We start from the raw sequence: 26,130 nt of genomic DNA, 5'->3' as shown, positions 1-26,130 counted from the left end.
TTGCATCCCAAGGCACCCAAAAAGCACGAAACCTCCCTATAGATAGGTCACACGGAGACCCAGTCTCCATTTCCTGGCTGGTCTGGTTTGTCCTACAGGAGCAACATGGAAGGCACAGGACTCCACCGTGGCTGCTCCAAACCTGGCTCACTGTCAAAATGTATTCGGAACAAGGCTTTTAATGGACGAATTACCATATAGAAGAATTATAAGAAACTGACCAAGTGTGGTGGCTCATGCCTGTAACTCCAGCACTTTAGGAGGCTGAGGCAGGTGGATCACTTAACGTCACAAGTTTGAGACCAGTCTGGCCAACATAGTGAAACCCCATCTCTATCAAAATACACAAAAATTAGTCAGGTATGGTGGTGTGTGCCTGCAGTCTCAGTTACTGGGGAGGCTGAGGTGGGATAATGCTTGAACCTGGGAGGCAGAGTGAGCCAAGATTGTACCACTGAACTCCAGCCTGGAGTGAGACTCCAGACAGAGTGAGACTCTGTTAAAAAAAAAAAAAAAAAAAAAAAGTGACTGGGGAAAGAAAGAACTTGAACCATCTCATCCTGCTCATCATTTCCATCACCCTTGGGAAGACCCCCACACTGCCTGTCTGGAAGCAGGAAGAACACTGAATTGGGCTTATCTGTTGTGCCCTATTACATGGTGATGTTATCAGAGGGCGGAAAACTTCTGTGCTCTCAATATCGCCTGCAACAAAATACTTCGTTGTTCTCATTCCCCCCTGGTCAATGATTTCTAAAGCTGTAATGATGATGAAGCTCATGATTAGAGGTGCCACAGGACAGGCCTAACGTGACTCTGGGAACGTCTGATAATGATGCACTCAGGCAGGTTCTGTCAATGACTAACAATAGTAACATTCTAGTTTCATGCTCATTTCTCCAAAACATTTAAACACTAGTCTTAAATTTTATCTTTAGACATGTTTGTCAGATAACATGTTTCTTCCTTGGTGGAGGAACCTGATTCACAAAGAGGCTATTGGTGGCCTGCCAAAGATCACACAGCATGACACGGTGGCAGATCTGGGACTGGCACCCAGGGCTCTGATTCCTCGAGCACTTGCATTACAGGAACTAGCAACCCCTGGGCCCAAAGGTCCCCTTTTGGATCCTATGAGTAAGTTCAGAACTGGCACCCGCAGGGGGCAAAAGCACTAGTGTCCTCTCAGAGATGACTGGCACATCACTGGGGGCTGACTTGGATGTCAGTGTGACGAGGTGTAGGAAGCATTCACACAACCCGGAAACTGCATCATTCTAATTCAGTGAGATGCGTCGCTTCACATTAAAAAGGCTTTTAGAGAACACACATGGCTGTATACTAACCTGGCGATGTCCACTCAGAGTATTTCTGTAATACTGAAATCACTTCTGCACCATATTTTTCCAGTTTGTCTTCAGTAACACCATCAATTTGAAGCAAAACCTCAGGATCGGAAGATAAAGATTCTGTGCAGAGGCATAAAATTAGGAATTTAAATTATCACCCATAGAAAACCCACTGAATTCATGCTCATTCACGCATTCAGCACATGTCTGCTAAGTGCCAACTAACTGCAGGGTACTGGGAACACAGGCCAATTTTGTAAAGGGCAAAGTTAGCACCTCAGAGGCAGCAGACAGGCGCAGAGGGCAGGAACCCACCATCCAATTCCAGCGGCACAGGCCAGGGCAGAGCAAGGGCAAGAGCCAGGGCAGGAGGAGGCTGGGGGTGGGACTTGTGCCATGTGCGCAGAGTGGAGCAGACCTGCTCTTGCCCACTATTCCCATGGCCAATACTCATCTAGCTGAGATTGGCATGCCCTGTCTTTACTGAGAAGGCTGCATTTCTATTTCCAGCTCCAGCCTCTTCTCTGCACTCCAGACTTGTACACCCCACCCTAGATGGCATAACCAAATTGTTACTTCCTCCAGCACAAACTTTTCTTCCTCCACTCTTCCCCAGCTGAGTCCTCTGCATAGAGATTGCATATCAGTCTTGCAGCTAGACAAGCCTGTCATTTAAAGGTCACCCTGGCTGCTGTATAAGAAATTGACTGTAAAGGAAACAGTAGAATCCGGGAGCCTGGTGGAAGCCGTTGCAGGAGCGAGTGAGGATGGAGTGAACTGGAATGCAGTAGTGGAGACACAGTGAAGCAAGGTTTGGGTGAGTTTTGGAGGCTGGCTCTGGAGGACTGACTGATGCACTGGCTCTGGGTAGCAAGGGAGTAATCATTCCTACGTATTTGAGCTGAGCAAAGGGTAGATTTCGAATCCTTTCCCATCTGTGATTTTCACATCATTCCCATGTTTAGAGGAAAAGCAACAGACTGTGGACAGAACAGAAGGTTTATGAAGGGTGTTTAATGGAAGATAAAGTGGGAGAGGCAGGAAGAAATGTAGACCCTTGATAAAATGTATACTTTATCTGGGCAGCTGTTGTAGTTTTACTAGTTTTTGAAAGATTAAAATGTATATCATATTCACAGCAGGAGGTAAGGAGGACAGTTAAGAAACTACACTAAGAGCCTAGAAATAACATACCATAAAATACCATATTTCATCAATTCCAAGATACGTACCTTTTCACAATTTAGCATTCCTGAGGTCAAGATGTGTCTTAGAACTGCTGATGGCTAAATGGCAGCTGCCTTGCGGTTGTTACTGCTCACGCTTGTGAGAACTTAGTCACAGCTATTAGTACTGTCAGCATGTCAACAAAGTCACTGCACTGTTTGTACCTCACGTATTGAGTCTAACTGCCATGACATGTCTTCAAAAAGACTCTACTGTGATTAGCATTAAAAAAGTGATTGTGAATGCAGAAAAGTTCTGAAACAGAGTAGCAAGGAACACATTTGGCATTAAGAAAAGCACTATCTGGCTGAGCACGGTAGCTCATGCCTGTAATCCCAATACTTTGGGAGGCTGAGACAGGGCGGATTGCTTCAGCCCAAGAGTATGAGACCAGCCTGGGTAACAGTGAGGCCGTGTCTTTTCAAAAAAATGAAAAAGCTAGCCAAGCATGGTGGTACATGCCTGTAGTTCCAGCTACTCAGAAAGCTGGGGTAAGGAGGATCACTTGAGCCCAGGAGGTCTAGGCTGCAGTGAGCCGTGTTCAACCACTGCACCCAGCATGGGTGACAGAATAAGATCTTATCTCCAAAAAAAAAAAAAAACAAAGCAAAACAAAAAAAACCCAAGCACTATTTGTCTCTGAGGACACATGCCCACAATTCCATAGTTTCTTGCAAGTACAACCAAGTGCTTTACATGACCTAAGAAAGAAGACACCTAAAGTAGATGAGGCAGCATTACATCTTTGTTACTGAGAGATGTACAACCTTCTGTTGACACCTTCTGGTATCATCAAGAAACCACCACCTTCAAAATAGAACTGATAACAGAGGTTTCAATTAAATCTGGGGGAAAATAGTGGAACACTCTGGAAATGCCTTATGGCTAATGAGAATGTTAGTGATGACACAGGGAAAAACAAAGACATGGACAACTCAGTTAAAAAGTGACTCAGAAGAGTCAGGCTTTGAATGTGAACTTTTATAGGTACCTACAGTAATTTGATTATATGTATTTTTCATATAGGCACAGAGCTGTGGATAATAAAAATCAATGTCTAAATCAGTAAAAAAAACAGTTCTTTCAATAAAAGCACTGTGTCATAGTTTAATTAGCAGATTTTTTTCTTCCTTAACAGTCCATAAAGTAACAGTATCTTAATATAGCTGGCATCTTAGAGTCAGTGAAATATTGTAATGATTGATTATGGTAGAAGAGGGAATGAAGAAGACAGAAGGTGATGATTATGAGATTTTATGAGGAAGAACATGGAAGGTAATATAGCCCAGTTGGTCAACTATATGAAGACGTTGTTTTCCAGGAACTCTACTACTGAAATTCTGGGTTGGGCTATCTGCCCATGGAAATAACTCAGACCAGTAAGTATTTATTAACTAAAGACATAGCAGTGTGCTAGATCCAGATTCAAAGAAGCATAAAACACAATCTCTTCACTGCAGACTTTTTTTTTTTTTGAGATGGAGTCTTGCTGTCACCCAGGCTGGAGTGCAGTGGCGCGATCTTGGCTCACCGCACTTTGGGAGGCTGAGGTGGGTGGATTACCTGAGGTCAGGAGTCTGAGACTAGCCTGGCCAACATGGTGAGATCCTGCCTCTCGGGTTCAAGTGATTCTCCTGCGTCAGCCTCCCAAGTAGCTGGGATTACAGGCACCTGCCACTACGCCCGGATGATTTTTTTGTATTTTTAGTAGAGACGGGTTTTGCCATGTTGGGCAGGCTGGTCTTGAACTCCTGACCTCGTGATCCACCTGCCTCGGCCTCCCAAAGTGCTGGGATTACAGGCGTGAGCCACCACGTCTGGCCGGATCATTGTAATTTCCGAAACCAGACATCACTTCATTTTTTGTGCTGATTATTTGCCTGCCTGATAGTGTTCAGCTGTGTTATGTACGAATATCTGCAACCTCCGCCTCCTGGGTTCAAGCTATTCTCCTGCCTCAACCTCCCGAGTAGCTGGGATTACAGGCATGGCCCACAATTTACTTTGATTATATGTGTTTTTCATACAGGCACAGAGCTATAATTACAATTATACCATATATAACATATATAGGGTACTATTATACCATATATAACAAAGTACTGTATATATGTTAAAGAACATATTTTATCTTAAGAATGAGATTAATATTCAACAGTCTTAGATATCCTTAAAAAAAAAAAAAAAAGAATAAGTTTCAGCCGGGCGTGGTGGCTCACGCCTGTAATCCCAGCACTTTGGGAGGCTGAGGTAGGTGGATCACCTGAGGTTGGGAGTTCAAATCCAGCCTGACCAACATGGAGAAACCCCGTCTCCACTAAAAATACAAAATTAGCTGGGCATGGTGGCGCATGCCTGTAATCCCAGCTACTTGGGAGGCTGAGGCAGGAGAATCGCTTGAACCCGGGAGGCAGAGGTTGTGATGAGTTGAGATCGCGTCACTGCACTCCAGCCTGGGCAACAAGAGTGAAACACCATCTCAAAAGCAAACAGAAAAAGAGTAAGTTTCAATTGTTTCTCTGAGATTTTAATCCAGAGATTAAATAAAAACAACTGAGGCCAGGCTCAGTGGCTCATGCCTATCTGTAATCCCAGCACTCTGGCAGGCTGAGGCGGGAGGATCGCTTGAAGCCAAGAGTTTGAGACCAGACTGGGCAACATGGTGAAACTCTGTCTCTACGAAAAAATACAAAAATTAACTGTGCATGCTGGTATGTACCTGTAGTCCCAGCTACTTGGGAAGTTGAGGTGGGAGGATCACTTGAGCCCAGGAGGCTGAGGCTGCAGTGAGCCATGATCACACCACAGCACTCCAGCCCGGGTGACACAGCTAGACCCTGTCTCAAAACAAACAACCCCAAAAAGAAACAAACCACTGAGATATATTTATCACTTAAGGAGTTTCCTAGCAAGATTAACTTTCGGCCTATTAATCTGTGCCACGTAACAAAGGATACATGCGTACTCACCTGCAAGCTTCTTGAGAGTGACGGTGTTAAAAATATTGAAGTAATGGACACCAAAAACTTTCCCCAGAGATTTGCAGACTTCTGTAAGTTCTCCAAGACATTTTTTAACCATCTCTTCCCTCTGAGATACTTTTGCTACTAACGCTTTTTGTTTTTTCACACTGCTGGAATTTTCTGTTTCCATAAAGTCTACCTTTTATGAGAGAGAAACAAATGATAGGAGTGGGTATATGTGCACTTGTACCCATACAGGGGCTTTATTTAATGCATAATTGCATTTTTTGGGGGTAATTCTATTCTGTCACACCGAGAGTGAGCCCCCTGGGAACAGGGGCTGTGCATTCTCCATCTTTGTATCTCTAGTGTCAAGCATAGAATAGCCTCTTGATAAATGTTTCTTTAATGAATATATAAAAATTTAGTGACCTGATAACCCATTAAATTACTTTTTACATTACTTGGGTTGAATTTTAAGATCTCTTTCCAATTTAAGAAGAACAGAATATGTTCATATAGAACAGTACATATAAATTCAGTATCTATAAGCTTGGACAAAGACACTATACTTCACAGTAATATATTTTGGTTCAACTCATTGTGAGATAATAAAATAAACATGAAAAATACCATACCTTTAAATTGCCATTTAGTACAGTTTGGGCTTTATTTCCGAGCATCACATAAGCGATTGCCTGGTCATTGGCATTGATATATAAGTCTTCATCCAAAATCTTGTCAAGTATCAGCTTTTTAAAAAGTCTTTCGGCATTGTGTCGTGAATAAGCAGATCCTTTTCCAAATATACCTGACTGGATTTTTGCACTCTTACTCCCTGATAAGAAGGTTCAGGAAGTAAGATGAGTAAATGTAGGTATATCATCACCCTCAAACAGAAGAGGCTAAAAAGTCATTTATGGACAGGTTTGGACAGATGGAATAGATCACAAACCCCTGGCACAGACACTCATTTCTGTAAAATGAGAATATTTGAGTAGAACGCTAAAATTTCTATGGTTGTATGTACTTTTCCTTATCTTTTTACAATACACATGGACAAAAAACAGCAGCAAAATTATATTGGAACAAATAAATCAAAGAAAGAGTTTACATAAACCGTAATAGCTTTCTATCACTGTGCTATGTATTAGGGTAACTGTCCATTACTTATCTAGTTACAATTTTTTTTTTTTTTTTTAGAGAGAGGTTCTCACTCTATTGTGGAGGCTGGCGTGCAGTGGTGCAATCATGGTTCACTGCAGTCTCAAACTCCTGGGCTCAAGTGATCCTCCTGCCTCAGCCTCCTGACTAGCTGAGATAACAGGTGCAGCGCATCACACCCACTTATTTAAAAATTTTAAATATTTAACTGCATCTAGTATTTATTAATTTTTTAATTTTTGTAGGTACATAGTAGGTGTATATATTTGTGTAGTACATGAGATATTTTGATACAGGCATACAGCGTGAAAAAAGCACATCATGGAGAATGGGCCATCCATTCCCTCAAGTATTTATCCATTGAGTTGCAAACAATCCAGTGACACTCTTTATGTCCTTTTATAATATTTAATTTTTTTTGTAGAGACGAGGGTCTCACTATGTTGTTCAGGCTGGTCTGTAACTCCTGGCCTCAAGCAATCCTCCCACCCTGGTTTCTCAAACTATTGGGATTACAGGCATGAGCCACCGCACCTGGCTACAAAAAATTTTTGACAGTTTTATAAATACTATCCCTGGCCCTGTTATCAAAACTGCTACTAGTTGATAATCCAAGTATTTAAGTCTATTCTTTTTGTCACCCTCACTAATGAAGCCTATTCAAATTCTCAAAGAAAAGCACAACACCCTATAAGGTCCTCAAGGGGAGAGATGAAGACAGGAATATGAACACACATTTCCCTCTTTCTCTTACCAGCCGAGAGCCACAGTTGGCTGGATCCTTTGTTTCATTCACAAGCTGCTGTAACTGTTAATGTCTTCATTATAAACACAATTTTATTGTAACGATCTACTTAAGAGACCTTGTGACATTTATAATAATCACAATTAATGGTTATTATGTAAAGCTTTAGCTCTGTTTTTAAAGAGTTCCAAATAATTATATTATTGTCAATTTCAAATGGCTTCTGGCCATATATCTTGAATTATTCAACTTTTTCTTTAAGTAATGTATGTCCCTGAAAGGTCACATTACAGAAACAGGACTACTGTTCTGCTAATGATAGGCTGAGTGGCGTGGACCAACCTTACTGCTAAGGACAACTAAGAAAGCTGGCTGAAATGCAATTTTTTTTTTTTTTTGAGTCAGGGTCTTGCTCTGTTGCCCAGGCTGGGGTGCAGTGGCGGGATCACAGCTCGCTGCCACCTCAATCTCATGGGCGCAGGTAATCCTCCCACCTCAGCCTCTGGAGTAGCTGGCACTACAGGTGCGTGCCACCATGCTTGACTAATTTTTGTATTTTTGATAGAGACAGGGTTTCACCAGGTTGCTCAGGCTGATCTTGAACTCCTGGGCTCAAGCAACACACCTGTCTTGGCCTCCCAAAGTGCTGGAATTACAGACATGGGCCACTGTACCCAGCCAGAAAGGTGTTTTTTTTTTTTTTTTTTTTTTTTGAAACAGAGTCTCGCTCTGTCGCCCAGGCTGGAGTGCAGTGGCCAGATCTCAGCTCACTGCAAACTCCACCTCCCGGGTTTACGCCATTCTCCTGCCTCAGCCTCCCGAGTAACTGGGACTACAGGCGCCCGCCACCTTGCCCGGCTAGTTTTTTGTATTTTTTAGTAGAGACGGGGTTTCACCGTGTTAGCCAGGATGGTCTCGATCTCCTGACCTCGTGATCTGCCCGTCTCGGCCTCCCAAAGTGCTGGGATTACAGGCTTGAGCCACCGCGCCCGGCCTAGAAAGGTTTATAATTAAAAGCAACATTCCCCTGACTTATCCTTCCCTTCCCCAAGGGAATCACTTTTTAAACAGTTTTTGTTTTCAGCTCTTCAGGTGGTTACCTACACACAGAAGGACCTGAAATCTTGCCTTCTGTCCAATAGCCTGATATTTATCTATTGCCCTTGCCCCTTTACTATGAAAGATGTGGATTTATCTCATTCATACCACCCCCACTTTGTTTCATTCTTCTCTGAATTTTGCTAGTTATATGATACTATTGGGTCATGTACTAATTATGTTTCTAACTTTAGACAGAACTTCTGACCACTATCCCGCCCCACAATGTGAGATGTTATTAGTACCCAAGCCTTCCCTGTATATGCCTTCTTTTATTTTTAGTGATTGTACTTTTACTTTTACATCATCAATATTAACATTTACATCTGTTCTGTCCTGTAACCACATTTAGGTCTATATGTTGATTTCAATCGTTGTTTACATGATGACAAATTTCCTTCCCTAATGGGAACAATGTCATGACTCTTATGGAACCAAAAGGAGAGTGTTTATCACATCCATGTCAAATGGATTTTATTTGTACATTTTACTAATTCTTCAAAGTCATGTTACAATTTTTTTTTTTGAAATGGAGTCTTGCTCTGTCACCCAGGCTGGAGTGCAGTGGTGCGATCTCAGCTCACTGCAACCTCCGCCTCCCAGATTCAAGCGATTCTCCTGCCTCGGCCTCCTGCGTAGCTGGGATTACAGGGCGCACACCATCAGTGGTGGCTAATTTTTGTATTTTTTTGTAGAGATGAGGTTTTTGCCATGTTGGCCAGGCTGGTCTGGAAATCCTGACCTCAAGTGAAACACCCACCTTGGCCTCCCAAAGTACTGGGATTACAGGCATGAGCCACTGTACCTGGCCACAACTTCCTTTGTTTTATATTTGATCTTGCTCTCTTGTATAATCTTTTCCCTGGAGTTTCTAAGGGCCTCTCTCGTTTTTTTATTGTTTGTTTGTTTGTTTTTTGTTGTTGTTGAGAAGTAACGTTTGCATTCTTCACTGTTACCAATAAAACCATTCCTTTCTTTTTTTTTTGAGACGGAGTCTCGCTCTGTCGCCCAGGCTGGAGTGCAGTGGCCGGATCTCAGCTCACTGCAAGCTCTGCCTCGCGGGTTTACACCATTCTCCTGCCTCAGCCTCCCGAGTAGCTGGGACTACAGGTGCCCGCCACCTTGCCCGGCTAGTTTTTTGTATTTTTTAGTAGAGACGGGGTTTCACCGGTTTAGCCAGGATGGTCTCGATCTCCTGACCTCGTGATCCGCCCGTCTCGGCCTCCCAAAGTGCTGGGATTACAGGCTTGAGCCACCGCGCCCGGCCAAAACCATTCCTTTCTTACTCTCTCTCTATGTTGGGTGGGTCCTGCTCCTCCTGACTTTTTTTTTGTTGTTGAGATGGAGTTTCACTCTTGTTGCCCAGGCTGGAGTACAATGGCGCAATCTTGGCTTACTGCAACCTCCACCTTCTGGGTTCAAGCAATTCTCCTGCCTCAGCCTCGCGACTAGCTGGGATTTCTAGCACGTGCCACCACACCCAACTTATTTTGTATTTTTAGTAGAGACGGAGTTTTCCTTGTTGGTCAGGCTGGTCTCGAACTCCTGACCTCATGATTCGCCTGCCTCAGCCTCCCAAAGTGCTGGGATTACAGGCGTGAGCCACCACGCGCAGCCTCCTCCTGACTTTTGTTAGTCTGCATGGATTGCTTACTGGCCCTACTGCCTGACTGTGACAATGGGTTTTCTTCACTGGACCCATGGGTGGGTTCCACTGCTTATCAAATCATGATGTGCGCTTACTTTCTTTGCCTGCTGGTCTCCAGGATTGCTGATATTAAGCTGATGTCAGTCTGGTTTGGGTTCCTGTTTTCTTTCCAGAGCTTTCAGGATTGTCTCTGAAGGGGTCCAGAATATGCCACTGTGGCATAAAAATTATTTTGAGCAGAAGGCATCTGAAATCTCTTTTTTTTTTTTTTTTTTGAGACGGAGTCTCGCTCTGTCGCCCGGGCTGGAGTGCAGTGGCCGGATCTCAGCTCACTGCAAGCTCCGCCTCCCGGGTTTACGCCATTCTCCTGCCTCAGCCTCCCGAATAGCTGGGACTACAGGCGCCCGCCACCTCGCCCGGCTAGTTTTTTGAATTTTTTTTAGTAGAGACGGGGTTTCACCGTGTTAGCCAGGATGGTCTCGATCTCCTGACCTCGTGATCCGCCCGCCTCGGCCTCCCAGAGTGCTGGGATTACAGGCTTGAGCCACCGCGCCCGGCCTGAAATCTCTTATCTGCCAAAAAGCAGGGCAGGGCCTCCCAAAAGAACTCAGTTGTCATAAATTCCCTCCCTTGGAAAAACCAGGGAAGGCTGACCCTTTTAAACAGAGATAAGACTTCACACCACACTTAAACAGACATTGTCATAAAAACCTTGTCTCTCCCATCTGGTCTGCTAACAGTCCATCTGTCTTTCCTAACAGTCATTTGTTTTTCCGTAAGTGCCCCCCTCCTCCTCCCCTTCCTCTATTAAGATAGTATATAAGCCCCACATTCTAACTGCCCCTTTGAACCACATTTTTCTGTGAACTCCTATCCACACATGACTAAATCTGACTTTTCCCTTGCTAATCTGTCTTTTGTTGGTTTAATTTGCAGGCCCCATCACTGAATCTAAGAAGGGTTGAGGAAAAGGTTTTCCTCTTTGACATGTCTTTAACTCTTAGTATTCTCAAATCACATGGCCATATGTCTTAATTTTTTTTTTTTTTTTTTTTTTTTTTAACAGGCATCCTATTTGGCATTCAGTGAACATTTTAATCCAAAACTTTTATCTCTTCCACTCTAGGAAGTTTTCCTATATCATTGGTTTGATAATTCCCTTTATTTTCTATTTCCAAAATTTTTGTCAGATTTTACATCTGCTGAGGATTAATCCTTTCTATGCTTTCTCTATTTTCCATACATCATTTTGATCAGTTCCTAAATTTTCTTGACTTTATTTTCCAACCTCTCCACTAAATTTACTTTGTCAATCATTTAAAATTGACAGCTATTTCACATTTTTGTTTCTTTTCCATTATTCAATTATCTCTTTATTTTAAAAAATCTTTAAGATGATACTAAGGAGTCTTCTCTCCCCTCTCTCCCAAACTACTATATTCAATGATCTCTATTACCCAGGGTCAAATGTTCTATTTATTTGGTCTTCCTCTTTACTGTCCATTTCTTTCTTTCTTTTTTTTTTTGAGACGGAGTCTCACTCTGTTGCCCAGGCTGGAGTGCAGTGGTGCGATCTCAGCTCACTGCAAGCTCCGCCTCCCGGGTTTCTTTCTTTTTTTTGAGATGGAGTCTCACTCTGTCACCAGACTGGAGTGTAGTGGTGCTACCTCGGCTCACTGCAACCTCCATCTCCTAGGTTCAAGCAATTCTCTTGCCTCAGTCTCCCGAGTAGCTGGGACTACAGGTGTGCGCCACTACGCCCAGCTAAGTTTTGTATTTTTGGTAGAGACAGCGTTTCACCATGTTAGCAAGGATGGTCTCAATCTCTTGACCTCATGATGCGCCCGCCTTGGCCTCCCAAAGTGCTGGGATTACAGGCATGAGCCACTGTGCTTGGCCTTTACTGTTCATTTCTAAGTAAATTTCAGGGACTAGGTGAAACTTCTTAGGTGGGTTTCTTCTGTTATTTTCTATCTAGATTTACTTCCTCCCAAATTTCTTCCCTGAATGGGGATATTTAATTGTCAGGTTTGCTTTAGGGTAAGTAGGTCGGACCAGACTTTAGGTAGGCCAGGCAGTTCCCAAATGCCACTTAGGGGCTCTGACCCCTAATTCAGCTGCCCTTCTACTCTTTAGGCAATCACTTCATTTACTGTTGCTTTTGAGTCAATTCCAGGCATTCTATGCAGTTCTTTTGTGGGCACATTTTCTATTTTTCTTTTTTTTTTTGAGACGGAGTCTTGCTCTGTCGCCCAAGCTGGAGTGCAGTGGTGTGATCTCGGCTCACTGCAACTTCCTCCTCCTGGGTTCAAGCGACCTACCTGCCTCAGCCTCCTGAGTAGCTGAGACTACAGGCATGTGCCACCATGCCTGGCTAATTCTTGTAATTTTTTTTGTAGAGACGGTATTTTGCCATGTTGCCCAGGCTAGTCTCGAACTCCTGGGCTTAGGCAATCCTCCTATGTTGGTTTCCCAAAGTGCTGGGATTACAGGTGTGAGCCACCATGTCTAGCCCTGCTTCCTAATTTTGGCTCCCTGGGTTTCACTCCTATCCTCTTGTACCTCTAGACTTCAAGACTGATGCTTAGTGTTGGAGTTTTGCCTGGCTGATGGTCCCTTTTCTGTTATAAATCTTCCCTATATTCATTTTGGGTTGTGGCTTTATTACATTTTGTTCTATTTGTCACCATGCTTCCATCCATTTCCTAAGTCTTTTTTTTTTTTTTTGAGACAGAGTTTTGCTCTTGTTGCCAACGCTGGAGTGCAATGGTGTGATCTCGGCTCACTGCAACCTCTGCCTCCCGGGTTCAAGTGATTCTCCTGCTTCAGCCTCCCTGGTAGCTGGATTACAGGCGCACACCACCATACCCCACTAATTTTTGTGTTTGTTTGTTTATTTATTTTTGAGACAGAGTTTCACTCTTGTTGCCCAGGCTGGAGTACAATGGTGCGATCTCAGCTCACTGCAACCTTCACTTCCTGGGTTCAAGTGATTCTCCTGCCTCAGCCTCCCGAGTAGCTGGGATTACAGGCGCCTGCCACCACGCCTGGCTAATTTTTTGTATTTTTTAGTAGAGACAGGGTTTCACCATGTTGGCCAGGCTGATCTCGAACTCCTGACCTCAGGTGATCCACCCGCCTCGGCCTCCCAAAGTGCTGGGATTACAGGTGTGAGCTAATATGCTCAGCCCCTAAGAGATTTTTAAAGGCTCTAATCTGGTAATAGTTTCTCTCCTATTCTCTATGCTATTATGGGTCTAATCCTCATTTTATTTCCTTACTAACATTTTAATAGTTACATTCCACTCACTCAGATGAACTTGCATAAGCTTTATTATTTTCTTTTTTTTGTATGCGAAACCATCTCAACTTAGTGACATATACATTATATAAAATAGTATAATAAAATTGACTTCCTTTTGTTACTCAAAAGTTTTATTCAGAAACTCCAGTTTTATAAGAAAATAGACAAAAGTGATTTTTTTCTATTTACTTGTAATAAATTCTTTAGATGCTCAATTTCAATTGACGTAACTCAAACATTCAAAACAGATGACTTACCCAAGAAAATGTCAACCAGCATATTCATAGTAAATCTTCCAGAAGGACCTACATGTTTTACATTTCTCATTCCTTGTGATGAACTATGTTCTTGAACAAATCTTATAATACTTTTCACATCATCAGTCACATCTCTTGTTTTATAATCCTGTGAATAAAAAGAGAATACTTTCTGCTATAATTAAGGTAGCAACGCCTAGATTACTAGGGTTTAATATTAACTATGGTAGATTCATCTTAACCCATTTCCAGAGCAATACCAAGACTAAAAACTACGGAAATTTCAAATGTTCATTCTTATCTAAGTTCTAGAACAATTACCACTCTATGTTGTTACTGTTTCACAGAGATACAGCTTGTCTTTCAACTACCTGATAGCACTCTGTGGGTAGATGTTTGGCTAATGATAGGCTGAGTGGCATGGACCAACCAACATATATAACATACAGACACACACACACAATTTAAATCCTTCACACCTCCTAGAATAGTGCTCTGTTACATACTGGGTGGCAACCTGTGGGATGAAAAATACTGTCCAGCCATGTATATCCACGAATTCTAACCCCTCTGGGGTCTTTGGTGCCACAGTCAATGCTCCTTCATCATCTTCTGTGAGTTTCCTTTCTCATTTCCTTCAGCTATCCCCAAACTTTGCCCACTTTTTTTTTTTTTTTTTTTTTTGAGACGGAGTCTTGCGCTGTCGCCCAGGCTGGAGTGCAGTGGCCGGATCTCAGCTCACTGCAAGCTCCGCCTCCCGGGTTCACGCCATTCTCCGGCCTCAGCCTCCCGAGTAGCTGGGACTACAGGCACTGCCACCTTGCCCGGCTATTTTTTGTATTTCTTAGTAGAGACGGGGTTTCACCGTGTTAGCCAGGATGGTCTCGATCTCCTGACCTCGTGATCCGCCCATCTCGGCCTCCCAAAGTGCTGGGATTACAGGCTTGAGCCACCGCGCCCGGCCTTGCCCACTTTTTAGAGCCCCCATTACTAGATGACTTTTTGCCTTCCTCTCTCCTAGTTCTCTACCAGCAATACTGACCACTCACGGGTGTAAAAAGTTGCATCATGCTTGGTGCTTCTGTGCATGCAGTTCTCCCTACCTTCTAATCCTTGTCATTTGCACACACCAATAACCCGGAGATGAATAGGTTTCTGGTCTTACACTAACAACTGGAAGCAATTCTGAAGCCCTATCTAGAATCATTGAAAAAAGTACCCTGTCACTCCATTCCTACCTTAATTTTTTTTTTTTTTTTGAGATGGAGTTTCACTCTTGTTGCCCAGGCCGGAGTGCAATGGTGCAATCTCGGCTCCCTGCAACCCCCACCTCCCAGGTTCAAGCGATTCTTCTGCCTCAGCCTCCCAAGTAGCTGGGGTTACAGGCGCCTGCCACCATGCCAGGCTAATTTTTTTGTATTTTTAGTAGAGATGGGGTTTCACCACGCTTGCCAGGCTAGTCTCTAACTCCTGACCTCAGGTGATCCGCCAGCCTCAGCCTCCCAAAGTGCTGGGATTACAGGTGTGTGAGCCACTGCACTTGGCCACCTACCTTAATTCTTGGTGATTGGATATATAGAGCTGATCCTATTTTGACCTTTTGGTTCTTGATCTCCTCTGCTCCAATGATCCTGTTCTCCACATACATCAGCCACTCACACTTCGTACCTTTAGCTTGCTAATAATGGCAACTCCTTCATTCTCAGAAGACCACATCATATCTTTCTAACTCATGCCATCTGGTATTCTGACTCCAACAATCCCCTGGGAATGCCCATCTGCTGACCCTCACCCTCAGATGTCCTCCTAACTCAGCTGAAATTCCACAGTCAATCATTATAATCACTACCTCTCATAGAGCGTCAGCTCTTTTGCCCTTAGGTCACTTCACCATATTACCTGGCAAAACATAGTGGACCCAATTCTCCATCTACACTATCCCTGTACCTACGTGACTGAACTTGGCATTTTCACGGTCAATACATGGTCACAAAGCTCGAATGGACTGTTAATGCTATAGGCAATCATTATCTTTATACTTCCCTAGCCTATCATTCCTCCATTCTCTCACAACAGAAGTCAGCAAACTATGGCCCAGGAGCTGGATGCCTGCTTTTGTGTATAAAGTTTTATTGGAACACAGCCATGGAAGATGACTGGAAAATTGGTGTATTTATTGTTTATGTCTGCATGTAGCCTACAATGGCAAAGTTGTGAGTCGTTGTGACAGAGACTATGGCTGCAAAGTGTACAACATTTACTCTGTGGCCCTTTAAAAGCAAGTTTACTGACCCCTGTCCTAGACAACTATTTCATACTTTCTCCCTTCTCTTCTGTCCCTTCTCTTATCCCAACTGTCAGCTAATGGCCATGCTTTAAATATCACCCATGTGCCATCAGTCTCTTTTCAGAATTTTTAAATCTAATATGTAACTCAATATTAGATTCCCAATGTAGGTAACCCAAACCAAACTCTTGATCTTCTCTGCCAACCAGCCTTCTGCATTGTAGCCAAGGAAAACTCCATCCTTCCAGTTACTCAGGCCTCTAGTTACTCTGGGACTCTAGCCCTCAAGTGACTGCTCTGGCTCTCCAGCACCTCTTCCTCTCGCTGGCTCTTAATCCTGCTCAGCCACATGGGGCTCCCTTGCTATCTCTCGAACACACCAGGCACACCGCCACCTTAGGGCCTTTGCTCTAGCCAATGTTTCTTCCAGGAAAGCTCACATCCAGAGAGCTGCCAGCTAACTCTTTTCTTCAAGGTTTTGCTCAGCTCCCATCTTCTCAATGAGACTTCCAACGACCACCCCGTCTAATACTGCATACTGTACTCTACCCATTCCTCCTGTCTCTTTACTCTGCTGTGTCATTCACCACAGTTCTTATCCTTTCACATTTATTTATTGTGTATATTTTTTGTAACTGGCCTCCCTCTGCTGGAGTGTAAGCTCCGCAAGGGCAGGGATTTTAATTTTGTTTAGTGATGTATCCCAAATTCCTACAACAGTGCCTGTTACACAGCCCAACAAATATCTGTTGAATGAGGGAAGTGATTAGCAATGTTTACGGGATTGCGTGGGGTGGGAGGAGATGGCATGAATTTGCCAATTCCACACTGAGAGAGATGACCCTCTGCTCTGCCTCGTGCTCTGTCTTTTTTTTTTTTTGAGACAGACTCTCGCTCTGTCGCCCAGGCTGGAGCGCAGTGGCCGGATCTCAGCTCACTGCAAGCTCCGCCTCCCGGGTTTACGCCATTCTCCTGCCTCAGTCTCCCAAGTAGCTGGGACTACAGGCACCCGCCACCTCTCCCGGCTAGTGTTTTGTATTTTTTTAGTAGAGACGGGGTTTCACTGTGTTAGCCAGGATGGTCTCGATCTCCTGACCTTGTGATCCGCCCATCTCGGCCTCCCAAAGTGCTGCGATTACAGGCTTGAGCCACTGCACCCGGCCAGTGCTCTGTCTTTTTTAACTATACTTACTGAGAGTATTAAACATTTTTTTTTTTTTTGAGATGAAGTTTTGCTCTTGTTGCCCAGGCTGGAGTGCAATGGCGTGATCTCGGCTCACTGTAGCCTCCTCCACCTACCGACTTCAAGCAATTCTCCTGCCTCAGCTTCCCAAGTAGCTGGGATTACAGGCATGGGCCACCACGCCTGGCCAATTTTGTATTTTTTCAGTAGAGACAGGGTTTTACCATGTTAGTCAGGCTGGTCTTGAATTCCTGACCTCAGGTGATCCGCCCGCCTCGGCCACCCAAAGTGCTGGGATTACAGGCATGAGCCACCGTGCCCAGCCAGAGTGTTAAACTTCTATGAACACATGTATGTCAGTCTCCACTCCAGTCTATGAATTGGTCTACACCATGTTCACTTGTGGCTCTCCAGCATCTTGCACATATAAGTTTAATACTCCCAGATAGGTAAATAATATACCAAATGTGAAAATGCTCAGTAAGCAGTAAGATACAGTAGACATTAAAATGTAGAATTACCGGCCGGGCGCGGTGGCTCAAGCCTGTAATCCCAGCACTTTGGGAGGCCGAGACGGGCGGATCACGAGTTCAGGAGATCGAGACCATCCTGGCTAACACGGTGAAACCCCGTCTCTACTAAAATACAAAAAAAATTAGCCGGGCGAGGTGGCGGGCGCCTGTACTCCCAGCTACTCGGGAGGCTGAGGCAGGAGAATGGTGTGAACCCGGGAGGCGGAGCTTGCAGTGAGCTGAGATCCGGTCATTGCACTCCAGCCTGGGCGGCAGAGCGAGACTCCGTCTCAAAAAAAAAAAAATAAAATAAAATAAAATAAAATAAAATGTAGAATTACCATAATAGGTAAAATAGGTACCTAATGATTGAATTTAACAATTCCCAAGGGTATTTTAGGACAGATAATAGTGAATTTATCTACAAGCAGTTACTGTTATTCTTTATAGTTAAAAAAAAAAGAGTAATGTAGGCTGGGCGCGGTGGCTCACGCCTGTAATCCCAGCACTTTGGGAGGCCGAGGCGGGCGGATCACGAGGTCAGGAGATCGAGACTATCCTGGCTAACACGGTGAAACCCCGTCTCTACTAAAAATACAAAAAATTAGCCGGGCGTGGTGGTGGGCACCTGTTGTCCCAGTTACTTGGAGGCTGAGGCAGGAGAATGACATGAACCTGGGAGGTGGAGCTTGCAGTGCGCCAAGATTGCGGCACTGCACTCCAGCCTGGGCGACAAAGCGAGACTCCATCTCAAAAAAAAAAAAAAGAGTAATGTCATTGATTTGAATTCAAACATACAGTATGCTAGTTATTATTCTTTTGAGAATGAGCTCTTTTAGTATATTAATTAAATATTTAAAAAATTAAATACTAATACATCAATTTAAATATATTTAATTTAATCAATTAAAATGTCAATATAATGTAATATATTAATAACATCAATATATTAAATTTAAAATATTCTACCTGCCCATGTTGAATCTCTTTGGGTGTTTGCATATTCATATTTCTAAAATATTTTGTAATCATCAGTGCACATATATAAACTCAATATTTTGGATATGCAGATGTCCAGTATATTTTTTAACAGGGTTCTAATTATAAAGAAAGGATACTGCATGAAATTACTTTTTAAATGTTTCCATTCCAAATTACTACTGGAAGGAAGCTGTCTTTCCCCTGTTAATCTGTCAGAGACCAACTTTTGCAATCTAATTTGTATCTACATTTTTAAAATTAAAAAACATTTTAATTATAAATAATTTTAAAACTTCTTTTTTTTTTTTTTTTACCTTTGTTTTACAGCAGTTATCACAAGAAACATCTGGGTGTTTCTTACAAAAATCAGGATTAAATCCATTTTCACCAAAATAGGCCAAAAGCTGTATTCTCCTGCATTCCGTTATATTTTCACAGTAATGTACCATGCTATACAAATTATTGAAATGAGTTTCTCTTGTATGATGGTTTCCATCTTTTTCCACTGAAAGAGATGAAGAGTATAGTAAGACATACTTACAGGGGAAAAATAGAGAACATCACAGAAATATTTAGAATAGATTCATATAACTTTAAATATTAAATAAGAAAATTACTGTTAACAGCATTATGTCAACATGGCATTCTATATTATAATTAACTGAGTATTAATGTTCATCCTCAAGATTTTAGTATTATAGGAATAAATGTTAGATTTTTTTTTTTTCAAATCTTCATTATCCCCAATGATGATGGTTTGACTTATATTTGCTGTATTTATCAGTTGAGCATGTACTGAACTGAACATCCCGAGGAAGCAGAGCCTGAGATTATGGCAGTGGCCATGCACTTCTCTGAGTATCTGAGGTCAAAGTAGTTACAGCAATGGTTCCAAAATTGTGCGCCAACAAGCCCTGGGGTGCTGTGGTGAACTCACAGAGACAGAATATTTTAAATTTAAGGGAAACACAGCAATGCCTAACATCTGTTGAACATCACCCAAATTATTAGTTTGAGGTAGTTAATGGTATTAACATTAGATTGTGCTACATTCCTATTAGCAATATCTTATCTTTGCAAAGCTGGGTTTTTGGTAGTTGTTATGATAAAAAGAAGAATCTCAAGAAAATCAGTGTGAAACAGGAAATGAGGGTGGCAGTGTCTGATTTGATTCGAATGTGTGAGAACAGCAGTGGCATACTTTCCATCAGTAAGCAACTGTCGTTACTTAAGAATTTTAACACCAGGTACGGTGGCTCATGCCTGTAATCCTAGCACTCTGGGAGGCCAAGGTGGGCGGATCACCTGAGGTCAGGAGCTTGAGACCAGTCTGGCCAACATGGCAAAACCCTGTCTCTACTAAGAATACAAAAATTAGCTGAGTGTGGTGGCACGAGCCTGTAATCCCTGCTACTCAGGAGGCCGAGGCTGGAGAATCGCTTAAACCCAGAAGGTGGAGGTTGCAGTGAGCTGAGATCATGCCACTGCACTCCAGCCTGGGCGACAAGAGTGCAACTCCGTCTCAAAAAAAAAAAAAGAAAAAAAAAAAGAATTTTAAAAAAATATTATTTGGCCGGGCGCGGTGGCTCAAGCCTGTAATCCCAGCACTTTGGGAGGCCGAGACGGGTGGATCACAAGGTCAGGAGATCGAGACCATCCTGGCTAACCCGGTGAAACCCCGTCTCTACTAAAAAATACAAAAAACTAGCCGGGCGAGGTGGCGGGCGCCTGTAGTCCCAGCTACTTGGGAGGCTGAGGCAGGAGAATGGCGTGAACCCGGGAGGCGGAGCTTGCAGTGAGCTGAGATCCGGCCACTGCACTCCAGCCTGGGTGACAGAGCGAGACCCCGTCTCAAAAAAAAAATATTATTGTTTTCTTCCAGTTTATGAGTATTTTCCCCCCCAAATAGTTGCTGTCATCAGGACTTAAATATCTATTAAATTGTCTGGGCCTAAATTTTTTTTTTTTTTTTTTGGTCTTGGCCTCCCGAAGTGCTGGGATTACAGGTGTGAGCCACCATGCCTGGCTATGTTTGGGCCTAGCTTTAATATAGATTAAAAAAAACACACAAATGGGCAAACCAAGTGTAAATATTTCATTTTCTTCACTGAGAATCACTTTGGTATAGTGCAAGGAACATGGACTTTGGAATCAGATGAACTTGGGTTCTGTCAGGGCTCTACCATTTACTAGTTTTGCATTTCATTTTCCTCCTCTGTAAAATGAGGAAAGCAAAGGTCTTATCTCTGAGGGTTATTGTGGAGATGAAATTAGTTGATGATGTATGTAAGGCATTTAGAATGGCACAAAGGAAGTGCTAAATAAATACCATCTATAATAATTACCATTGTTATACTACTACAACAACTACTCCTATTGCTCCTGCTACCTCAGTGATCTTGGGGAAAAGTTACAAAACCTTTCTGAAGCTCACTTTTTATGGGAGTACCTCTACATCACAAGTTAGTTGTTTTGAACAAATAAGGTAATGAGGTGATATATGCAGCGCTGGGCACAGTGCTTGGTAAGTGCCATTTCCCATGCTCAGTACTTCTGCCAGAGTTAATTTAAAAGTGGTCTTGGCTGGGCACGGTGGCTCATGCCTGTAATCCCAGCACTTTGGGAGGCTGAGGCAGGCAGATCACTGGAGGTCAGGAGTTTAAGACCAGCCTGGCCAACGTGGTGAAACCCTGTCTCTACTAAAAATACAAAAATTTGGGCCAGGCACAGTGGCTCAAGCCTGTAATTCCAGCACTTTGGGAGGCTGAGACGGGTGGATCACGAGGTCAGGAGATCGAGACCATCCTGGCTAACACGGTGAAACCCCGTCTCTACTAAAAAATACAAAAAACTAGCCGGGCAATGTGGCGGGCGCCTGTAGTCCCAGCTACTGGGGAGGCTGAGGCAGGAGAATGGCGTGAACCCGGGAGGCGGAGCTTGCAGTGAGCTGAGATCCGGCCACTGCACTCCAGCCTGGGCGAGGGTGACAGAGCCAGACTCCGTCTCAAAAAAAAAAAAAAAAAAAAAAAAAAAAATTAGCCGGGCATGGTGGCAGGTGCCTGTAATCCCAGCTACTCAGAAGGCTGAGGTAGGAGAATTGCTTGAATCTGGGAGGCAGAGGTTGCAGTGAGCCGAGATCACACCACTACACTTCAGCCTGGGCAACAAGAGCAAGACTCCGTCTCAAAAAAAAAGAGAAGAAAACAAAAAGTGGTCTCAAAAGAAATACATATATTTATGAAATATATTTAACTCTCACAACCCAGGAGAAAAATGAGCAAAGAATGTAATAAAATTCTAAAATATGCATTCACTTTCACCCAACAAGTTAAAGTTTAGAAATTTATCCTATGGGGGCCGGGCGCGGTGGCTCAAGCCTGTAATCCCAGCACTTTGGGAGGCCGAGGCAGGCGGATCACAAGGTCAGGAGATCGAGACCACAGTGAAACCCCGTCTCTACTAAAACTACAAAAAATTAGCCGGGCGCGGTGGCGGGCGCCTGTAGTCCCAGCTACTCAGGAGGCTGAGGCAGGAGAATGGCGTGAACCCAGGAGGCGGAGCTTGCAGTGAGCCGAGATCGCGCCACTGCACTCCAGCCTGGGCAACAGCGTGAGACTCCGTCTCAAAAAAAAAAAAAGAAAAAAAAAAAAAAAAAAAAAAAGAAATTTATCCTATGAGGCCGGGCGTGGTGGCTCACGCCTGTAATACCAACACTTTGGGAGGCTGAGGTGGGCAGATCACCTGAGGTCAGGAGTTCGAGACCAGCTGGGACAAATGGTGAAATCCTTGTCTCTACTAAAAATACAAAAATTAGCTGGGCGTGGTAGCACATGCCTGTAATCCCAGCTACTCTGGAGGCTGAGGTGAGAGAATTGCTTGAACCCGGGAGATGGAGGTTGCAGTGAGCCAAGATTGTGCCACTCCAGCCTGGGTGACCAAGTGAGACTCGGTCTTAAAAAAAAAAAAAAAATTATCTTGTATAAATAATTGCAAAAATGCCCAAAGATATTTGTATAGGGATGTTCAATACTGCATTGTTGATAACAGTGAAAAACAATAAAAAAGATCTAGTAAGAGGGGACTAGTTTAATCACCATGGAATAACCACACTATGGAATTCTAGGTAGTCAGGCTATATGTATTCATTGGAATAATTACATCCTATTGTTGACTGAAAAAAATCGGGTCATTATATAATTCCATTTACATTTTAAAAGATGTGCATTTGGAAAAGGTACATACCAAATACAAGATATTGCCTGCCTCTAAGGGGAGAGGATGGATGAAACAAGACAGACTATGGGGTGGTGGAGAGGGGTTTAACTCGATTGATTGTTTTCTTTCTTTTTTTTTTTTTTTTTTTTGAGACGGAGTCTCGCTCTGTCGCCCAGCCCAGGCTGGAGTGCAGTGGCGCGATCTCGGCTCACTGCAAGCTCCGCCTCCCGGGTTCACGCCATTCTCCTGCCTCAGCCTCCCGAGTAGCTGGGACTACAGGCGCTCACAACCGCGCCCGGCTAATTTTTTGTAATTTTTAGTAGAGACGGGGTTTCACCGTGGTCTCGATCTCCTGACCTTGTGATCCGCCCGCCTCGGCCTCCCAAAGTGCTGGGATTACAGGCGTGAGCCACCGCGCCCGGCCCGATTGTTTTCTTTCTTAACCCAGATGGTGGTATATGACAGCCTATTATTTTCTCCTTTTTATCTTCCTGCATGTTTGAAATATGTGTTACATGCAAGAATGCATGCAGAAATTGGGTCTGAAAGGATACAAAGGAAACCAATAACTAGAGTTATTTTGGGGGCAAAACTATAAGGCATAGTTTGTAAATTTTCTGCCTTGTACACATCTATATCATTTGAGTTTTACATAATAAGTACTTACCACTTGTATAATAAAAATGAACTAAAATAAAATTGCCAATCTGTATAAACACCTCTATTTTTCTACGATTATTTAAGGAAAACTGGACCAGAAGTACCACAATAGCAGGAGTAGATTACTATCATGAGACCAAAGATGATAGAATGTCTCTGCAATGGAGCCCAGCTTACTTATTATAAGTCTTTTCAGTCTGGTCACATCATGATAGGTATAGAAAAGCAGGCAGTGAGATATTTCCCCATCTCTTCCAGCTCTGCCAGATTCTTGGTAGTAACCCTCCATAGATTTAGGGAGAGATGCATGAATCACAAATCGCACATCCGGTTTGTCAATCCCCATTCCAAATGCAATTGTCGCACAGATAACCTGATATAAAAGCAAAAGCTTATTAGATTCATAAAGCACAGACTTGAAGGAACATTTTTAATAACAGATGCTTCTAAAAGCTCTATCATTTGTTTACTTTAAAATGCACACTACATAACAACCTAATAACTTAACTTGGTCCCACTATTTAGTATAACTAATATGAGTTTTTATATTGATAACCTGCAATTCCATTAAAACCCAAGAAGGTAAAGAGAAGCTTAGCATGGCAGGCACTTTCTTGTATGACTCGGCATTCTCGTGTAAGAGAGTCAGAATCAACTGCAGTCAGCCCACGATGTGCTGCCACTGTTCTCTGTTTTTGCTACTGAGGTGTGGGGGGTATTGCTCACACAGTCATGATATCCAGGTCACTGATCATAAGCAACATGTTGCTCAGGAGCTCCAGGGTGTTCCCAGGGCTCCTCAGAGGTCATTGCTGCTAGTTCCTCCAATGGCTCAGGAACAATGCGTTCTTACCTGCTCCACTGCTTATCATCAGTTTTCCCAATGGCACCAGCTGATCACACACCAACTCCTTCGATTCATCAGCTGATTTCAAGTCAAAGCTTGTACAATTTTAATGGAAACTCATGTGGGTAAAAGTCTGAGAGCTACTTATACCCAAAAAAGGAAAAACACCAGGAACTGTGGATCTTAGCCCATACAAATTACTTAGTGGAAGCAAGGTGATAGTTCACTTTCAGGAGCTTGACAAATCAGTTTTCAAGGATATCCATTTCAGTTGCAAATTTAGGAGCTATTTAACCCAGACCAAAATGTTATATCTCCAGGCAAAATTACATTTCACAAATAAAACGGCAAGTTTTTTTTAGCACTTAAAAAAATGAATTGCTACTGCAAGAACAGTATTTCAAAGGCATCTGAAGTATGTGGCAGGCAGACTGAGGCTAATGACATGATTTCAGTAACTGTGAGTACCAGTAGAAGGAACTGCAAGCTCTGGAGTATGTGGACAGTAAAGGGGTACATTTATCAACACGAGGAATGGCGGTGAGTGGCCTGTGCTCTCGGTTAGTCATCTATCTACATTTATGGCACTCTGATCAAAGGCAAATCTCCTTGGAAACAGAAAGACTACTGTAGCTTCTAGTGATGGAGAGCAGGTGGAGAGGCTGCACAGCAAGATGTCAGCCGAAAGGTCCGGAAGCATGACCCACAGGGTTCCATGAAGTCCAGGTGCATCTCCCACTATCAGGGCGGGCACAGGGCTGTGAGGCACTGCCTGCAGCCTCCAGGTGAAGATGCAATGCTGCCAACTCTTTCTGAAAGCTCTTATTTCTTGAAATTGGGAAAAGTGGCTTTAATTGTGATTTCCTTTTTTATTTCTGTGCTTTTAAAACTTCAAACCACATCATTCTTTGTGAAGAATAATGGCCAAGTTTTATTCTATTTGTTAGATTCTCATGAATCTAACAAGATCAAGTCTGTCGAGCTGGTGTAGGCTAATATTATATTCTGACTGTAAGGATTAATTAGTCTGAGAGCAGAAATGATTAGATTTTTATAAACCCCTATTTTTAAACCATATTTTTCATCAAAGTTATATGTATATCTCCACTGTAGATTATTTATACTATATATAACAATTTAAAGCACTTGAAAAAAATCATTTTTTTTTTTTTTGAGAGAGTCTCAGTCTGTTGCCCAGGCTGGAATGCAGTGGCGCGATTTTGGCTCACCGCAACCTCCACCTCCAGGGTTCAAGCGATTCTCCTGCCTCAGCCTCCCGAGTAGCTGGGACTACAGGTGTGCACCAGTATGCCAGGCTAATTTTTGTGTTTTTTTGTAGAAACAGGGTTTCACCACATTGCTTGGGCTGGTAGCGAACTCCTAGGCTCAAGTGATCTTCCCACCTTGGCCTCCCAAAGTGCTGGGATTACAGGTGTGAACTACCATGCCTGGCCCTTTCCTGAAAACTTTTTCCTTATCATATATTGTTTTACATGTTTTCTGGTCAGTTCTGTCCCACTGATCTGCCTATAATGTATTGCAAACTAGTGTTCCTGCGTTATTAGTTGTTTTGTTTTGTTTTTCCAAACTCTTATTTTCATTTGAATATTCTTCCAGGCAAACTTTAGAAAAAGTTTATCAAACGGTGGGGGGGGCGGGGGGGGGGCGGAAACACTGGCATTTGGGTTAA

At 43.1% G+C, this 26,130-nt stretch overlaps 1 protein-coding gene and 1 long non-coding RNA gene across 11 annotated transcripts in view; one reads left to right on the top strand and one right to left on the bottom strand.

Moving 5' to 3' along the window:
- BLM (BLM RecQ like helicase) overlaps positions 1–26,130 on the bottom strand; it is a 108,482-nt gene that overhangs the window by 5,574 nt on the left and 76,778 nt on the right. For 9 of the 10 annotated variants that reach the window (XM_077940346.1, XM_028852012.2, XM_077940345.1 and 6 more), the window contains 6 exons: positions 23,771–23,966; positions 19,033–19,223; positions 13,756–13,903; positions 6,178–6,377; positions 5,546–5,738; positions 1,347–1,469 (listed from right to left, as the gene is read on the bottom strand). In XM_077940346.1, coding sequence (XP_077796472.1) covers positions 1,347–1,469; positions 5,546–5,738; positions 6,178–6,377; positions 13,756–13,903; positions 19,033–19,223; positions 23,771–23,966 — 1,051 coding nt within the window. The remainder of the gene's footprint in view (positions 1–1,346; positions 1,470–5,545; positions 5,739–6,177; positions 6,378–13,755; positions 13,904–19,032; positions 19,224–23,770; positions 23,967–26,130) is intronic. The other variant, XM_077940342.1, reaches the window with a different exon arrangement.
- LOC144330116 (uncharacterized) lies at positions 6,922–13,201 on the top strand. Its single transcript, XR_013395994.1, has 3 exons — positions 6,922–7,975; positions 10,595–11,747; positions 12,371–13,201. It is a non-coding gene; the product is annotated as an uncharacterized LOC144330116 (long non-coding RNA).

This window comes from Macaca mulatta, chromosome 7 (genome assembly GCF_049350105.2).
Source record: "Macaca mulatta isolate MMU2019108-1 chromosome 7, T2T-MMU8v2.0, whole genome shotgun sequence".
In the NCBI taxonomy this organism is placed as follows: Eukaryota; Metazoa; Chordata; class Mammalia; order Primates; family Cercopithecidae; genus Macaca; species Macaca mulatta.
Note: the sequence above shows the minus strand (reverse complement) of the source record. Positions and strands in the feature narration are given on the sequence as shown.